Source organism: Squalius cephalus, assembly GCF_949319135.1.
Source record: "Squalius cephalus genome assembly, chromosome: 21".
Lineage (NCBI taxonomy): Eukaryota > Metazoa > Chordata > Actinopteri > Cypriniformes > Leuciscidae > Squalius > Squalius cephalus.
Genome location: NC_137142.1, coordinates 7,882,950 through 7,889,544, shown reverse-complemented (window position 1 = coordinate 7,889,544; position 6,595 = coordinate 7,882,950). Strand labels below are relative to the sequence as shown.

Genomic DNA, 6,595 nt, shown 5'->3' with positions numbered 1-6,595 from the left:
TAGGCCTATGAAGACTTATATGGCTTTTAAAAAACATTTTCCAACAATGTAACAATGTAATCATTTGACCTGCATTGAGAAAATCACCAATAGATCCGTTTTTAAATGTGACGTTGCGACTATAGTCTATGTGTAAATATGTACGCATTTCTTTACACCAGATCTCTGAACCAATGACTAGTCAGAACGCACACATCAAAGCGGAGACCAGCCAATCAGAGTTTTCCTGAGCAAAGCATGGAGAGCGTTTTACCTGGGTAGTAGGCTATTTAATTGGATGCATCTCTTCTAGTCTTGGGCGTATTTTGACTGAAGAGCTCGCGCAGTTTTGTAAATTTATTTATTTATCGTGTTGGAGCCGATTGGATAGAAGAATGGCATCTGGGGCTAGTGACTGTCCGGAAAAGAACATCCAGTATCGGGTGGATCATTTATTAACTGCAGTAGAAAATGAACTTCAAGCTGGCAGCGAGAAAGGAGATCCAACAGAAAGGGACCTTAAAGTCAGTTTGGATGAAAATGAACTTTGGCAGAAGTTCAAAGAACTGACGAATGAAATGATAGTGACCAAGAATGGCAGGTATTTTTTTTTTTAGCCAGAAGAAACATTATTCATATTAGCCTATTATCGTATTTTAATAAGCAAGTCCAAATGTGCAATTGTTACCTAAACCATTATTGAACTGTTGATTAGTTGATTGCCATATTAAATAATATTTATAAAAGTAGTTCATTCGGGTTTTGCCACATTCAATTTTAGGTTTCTATTTTATTTTGTCAGTGTAAAAACTTATTGCCATAGTAGGCTAGGCTACATTAAAAAAAAAAAAAAACGTTCCAAATAACGTTTTTTCCCTCCTCGTTCTTCTTTTACGCTATTATATATTAATTTTAGCGGAATTAAATTGTTTAATTTATTTGAAAGAGAAATCAAATGCCTCTAAGTCGAAATGTCTCTGTTCATTGTTGTGATCAGGCGCATGTTCCCAGTGCTAAAGGTGAATGTGTCCGGTCTGGATCCAAACGCCATGTACTCCTTCTTACTGGATTTTGTGGCAGCAGACAATCACAGGTGGAAGTATGTGAACGGTGAATGGGTACCGGGTGGCAAACCCGAGCCACAAGCCCCGAGCTGCGTCTACATCCACCCAGACTCGCCAAACTTCGGTGCGCACTGGATGAAAACCTCAGTCTCCTTCAGTAAAGTCAAACTCACCAACAAATTAAACGGAGGTGGCCAGGTTTGTGGACGTTGTCATGCGAAAACAGTTCATAAGTTGTATATAAGCGTATCTGAAATCGAATTACGTTCAAAGGTTCAGTAAATTGCGTACTATTGGAAAATACAAAAAGAAGTTTGTATTAAGAAGTTGAAAATATGTCCCATTTTTTTCATAGATTATGCTGAATTCGCTACACAAATATGAGCCACGTATCCACATAGTGCGCGTTGGTGGTCCACAGAGAATGATCACCACTCATTCTTTCTCTGAGACACAATTCATAGCAGTTACTGCTTACCAGAATGAAGAGGTAACGCGTTTTATTTTTCTACAGTGTGATTTTATAAAGCATGTCAACAAATGAACAATGATATTGTGCATAATGACATCTGCAATTTGCTGTTTTAGGTTACTGCTCTCAAAATTAAATACAATCCATTCGCCAAAGCTTTCCTGGATGCCAAGGAAAGGTATATATATATATACATATATACTTTAAAACATTGTAAATACATGAGTTGCACTTTTTACTCCAGATGATTTTTTTTATGTTTGAAAGTAATGTTTTGTGTAGATACATACCTGTTGTGGTAAACTGTATACAATAACAATATATACAGTAAAACACATATTTGCCATAAAATAATTGTAACAAATTTTGGAATTTCACTTTGAAGGATAGAATTAAATTAAAAATGTCCTAATTTGCAAGGGTTTACAACTGTGTTTTAAACCAACTTACAAATCCAACTAAAGAGAAAACAAGCATTTGTATAATTGGTCTTTTAACTCATAACTTTCACCATGGACAAATTTCCCATGTAACAATTAGCCCAAATCCTCCTCCATGTGAATATTTTTGAGGACTTGTATTGTAAACTAAGAAACTAGATGAAATATAAATGTATCTTGTTTTTCCCCTCAGAAGTGATCATAAGGACATACTAGAGGATGTCAGTGAAAGTCAACAGTCTGGCTATTCTCAATGTAAGAGTATCTCAATAATCATAAATGTAATTCATTTGGATTGAAGTTATTTCACAATTCTTTATTAAATGCGGACTGATCCAGTCCAGTTTATGTTGTGCAGCAGTTCTAATCATTTCAGTGAAGTGCAAAATGAATTTCATATTGACTCTGATTTTCTTGTTGGTCTAGTCAGTAGCTGGTTTCTGCCAGCCACAGGGTCTCTCTGTCCTTCTGCAAACCCTCACGCACAGTTTGGCAGCCCGCTGTCTCTATCCTCACCCCATGGCTGTGAACGTTACTCGACTCTGAGAAGTCACCGGTCTACGCCATACCCCAGCCCATATGCCCACCCGACCGCCTCTCCCAGTAAGTTACGCCCATCCATATTGTCCAGCTTCTGCAAAACATACTTCCTGAAAACACAAACATACTTTCTGAAATAGACAAGGGGCTAAATTGTGTCTCATATCTCATTATGCTTCAGCATATTCAAATATGGTTGAACTGAATCATCAAAGGTCAGCAGCAAAGACATTGTTTCATAAAGTGAGAATAAATGCATAAAGTATATTTGTGTAGTTTAGCATTTAATTATTGTAGGTTTGCATAGTATTATGAGTTTGCATTTCAATGCTTTTATTCACTACAATAACCATCATGTTCATACAACGCACACAACACCTCTGCACCTTACTCACAAATTTCTCTCAACATGGGGACAAGAGAGGTGTCAGTAAATACATGGGAAAACAAAGTAACTTGCATTACTTATTTGAAAAAGTTAATCAGATATTTTGTAAATGTAAAAGTATTGCATTACTTTACAGTTGCTTGAAAAAAAAAAAAAAAACAGTAACTTGCGTTACGTGTAATGCATTACCCCCAACATTGAATATACGACATTGCTATCTGTAATGACAGGGGTACCCAGATAAAATATTGAATCTTTTGGAATGGTTGGAAATTATGCAAATGTGTAAATAAAGCGAACCTAGCACATTGTGTTCCTAAAATGCATGTTGAACTCACTGTTCATATAGAGATGAAGTTCGTGAGAAGCAGCATATTGTGAACTCTAAGATGCTGAAAACACTGTAAACATGGTAACACTCTTCACTCTGAAACACGCAGCGCTACAGTCTATATATTGTACTTATTTAATTAAATCACAGCCTTTAATTTGATAATTGAACTAAGCTATATTGCGTTTTCACTTTTACACAATTTACAAATTTTAGACAATTTACACCTGTCCCTATTTACTTTACTGAATGGAAACAAGATGTTGGAAATTCTGCTGAAGGTTTGGCTTTTAAAGGGTTTGTCCACCAAAAATGATCCCATAATTTACTCACCCTCAAGCCATCCCAGGTGCATATGTCTTTCTTCTTTCAGCCAAACACAATCGGAGTTATATTAAAAAATATCCTGGCTCTTCCAATCTATATAATGGGAGTGAATACTAACTGAGATTTTGAAGCCCAAAAAAGCGCATCCATCCACCATGAAAGTACTCCACACGGCTCCAGGGGGTTAATAAAGGTGCGTTTTTCTAAGAAAATATCCATAATTATAACTTTATAAACTGTAATCACTAGCTTTCAGTAACATCCGTTCGCACGTTCACGAGAGAGTCGAGTGAGAGTAGTTTATCAGAATATTTTGCTCGCGATTCAAACAAACAGGGCTGGGCAACAAACTCAAGCTCCTCCCACATTTCTCTTTAAAAATTCTCATTTTAGACTTCTAATTCGTGACTGGTGTTTTGCTCTATCCTCTGCGCTTCCGAGTCAGGTCAGAGGTCACTCTTCGGCTAGAACTCGACTCGGCCGTTACTAGAAGATTATAGCTGATAACGTTATAATTATGAATATTTTTCTTACAAAAACACATCATGTCGCTTCAGAAGGCCTTTATTAACCCTCTGGAGCCGCATGGATTACTTTTATGATGGATGGACGTGCTTTTTGGGCTTCAAAATCTCAGCTACTATTCACTCCTATTATAAAGCTTGGAAGAGCCAGGATATTTTTTAATATAACTCTGATGGTGTTTGGCTGAAAGAAGAAAGTCATATACACCTAGGATGGCTTGAGGGTGAGTGAATTATGAGCTCATTTTAATTTTGGGGTGAACTATCCCTTTAGTCTTGTTTAATGAGTGTTATAGTGAGAATTTCCTTCTTAGCCTGAACTGTTTCCTTTAATGAGCCACTCAAACAAGTTCTACTGACCGCAGAGTGTCTGACATTCCTGCAGCTTTTGTGTTTGAGTTCTCGCTCATAAACAGGGGAACTTTGGTGGTGGGATGCTTGAACGCTCAGTCACATCACCTCCAGGTGTAGGAGAGAGATTTCTAAAGCTATTGACCGAGCAGGTTTGAAACTGTTCATGTGACTAGATCCTCTGTGTTGTTTATATTGCAGCTGGTTACTCTGAAAGCTCAACCTGTCTCTCCATGTTGCCATCTCATGATAACTGGTCCAGTTTGCAGATGTCCTCCCACTCCGGTGTGCTCCCAATGGGCCACGGCTCTCCCCCAAACTCAAACTCTAGGTGAGAATGAATCAAACACTTTCACTACTACTTAATTGCAACCAAGTGGTTTTTATTTATGAAGTAATTAACAACACACTACATCATTTTCCTTGTTTCTTCCTTCAGCTCTTAAACATCCACATAGGAAAATAAAATTACAAACACGATCTCTTTAAAGGGATAGTTCACCCAAAAATGAAAATTAGCCCATGGTTTACTCACCCTCAAGTCATCCTAGGTGTATATGACATTCTTCTTTCAGACGAATACAATCGGATGTATATTAAAAAATGTCCTGGCTCTTCCAAGCTTTATAATGGCAGTGAATGGCTGTTTCTGTTTTGAAGTCTATAAAAGTGCCTCTATCCATCATAAAAGTGCTCCACACGGCTCCGGGGGGATAATAAAGGCTTTCTGAAGTGAAGCAAAGCGTTTGTGTAAGAAAAATATGAATTTTTAACATGTTACAAAGTAAAATTCTAGCTTCCGGCCGAACGGCCATACGCAGTCTACTTGCGCCTAATCTGCAACTTACGAAACTTGTGACGTCAGAAGTAGCGTAGCGCGTCATGGCGTAGCGTAAATATCAGCAGTACGTCGCATTACTCGCATAAGTTGCGCTTAGACTTAAGTGGAATCCGTATGTTAGTTTGGCCGGAAGCTATACTTTATAAAGGTTTAAATATGGATATTTTTCTTACACAAACGCATCGCTTCACTTCAGAAAGCCTTTATTATCCCCCCGGAGCCAAGTTATGTGTTCTCCGGAGCCGTGTGGAGCACTTTTATGATGGATAGAGGCACTTTTATGGACTTCAAAACAGAAACAGCAATTCACTGCCATTATAAAGCTTGGAAGAGCCAGGACATTTTTTTTATATAACTCCAATTGTATTCGTCTGAAAGAAGAATGTCATATACACCGAGGATAACTTGAGGGTGAGTAAATCATGGCCTAATTTTCATTTTTGGATGATCAATCCCTGTAATGTCTCAGTTGTTTCTCCTAAAAAGCAGTGAGATTAACTGGAGGTTTTTGCTTACATTTTCTTTCTTTCTCTTGAGAAAATAAAAAAAACACCAATGATCTTACATGTGAGTTTCATAAGAGATCTCAACTATGTCTCAATATGCACTCAAACATTTTCCAAATTCTTTAAAGACATCAATTGAGTAATGTAACATCATGTATAAACCTTTTCACATTTATAGTTTTTAAAAGTCCTCCCTTGCAGACCTCTGAGTGTTTCCTAATCTGACCAATAATGTTTTCCTCTTGGTTGTTTTGTATCCTTTTTGCAGTCAGTACACCAGCTTGTGGTCTGTGGGGAACTCACCTTTGACCCCAGTGTCTCAGGCTGGAAGTATGGCCAGCAGTCTGGGCTCCCAGTTTCTCCGTGGCTCTGCCAGTCACTACAGCAGCCTGGCTCACCCAGTCACAGCGCCCTCTTCTGGCTCTCAGGTATATGACTCCACGGCTGTGACTGAAGTGCACGAGGCCTCACAATATGACAGTTCAGCCCATGTACGCCTTCCTACAGCCTGGACCCAAGTAACACCGCCCTCTTTATAGGAAGTTGACCCTATGGAGTAAATTAAAGCTGTGTACAGCTGAACTATCATTGCTTTTATGCAATAGCTTTTGGCGCAAATATATTAGATCAGCTGGTTTCTCTGTTTGTTTGTTTTTTGCAGTGGAATTGACTCAAGTTAGCATTATTTGCATGCATTACATACAAAACTAATTTCGAGATTTGTATGCTTTACATTAAAAACTAAAGCCTATTAAGACCTAACCGAAATCTATCTTTCTTTCTTAAAAACCCTAATTGGAAACATGTTTACAGTCCTGCTAATTCAGCCAGT

General features: G+C 38.0%; 1 protein-coding gene across 1 annotated transcript; it reads left to right on the top strand.

The window, feature by feature from the left end:
- Positions 1 to 368: 368 nt before the first annotated feature.
- On the top strand, positions 369 to 6,372 carry tbxtb (T-box transcription factor Tb). The gene is made up of 8 exons (XM_079856180.1): positions 369 to 580; positions 977 to 1,241; positions 1,399 to 1,533; positions 1,632 to 1,693; positions 2,149 to 2,210; positions 2,382 to 2,558; positions 4,618 to 4,747; positions 6,032 to 6,372. The coding sequence occupies exons 1-8, from the start codon at positions 375 to 377 to the stop codon at positions 6,300 to 6,302; spliced, it is 1,308 nt and encodes a 435-aa protein (XP_079712306.1). The 5' UTR covers positions 369 to 374; the 3' UTR covers positions 6,303 to 6,372.
- Positions 6,373 to 6,595: the final 223 nt, after the last annotated feature.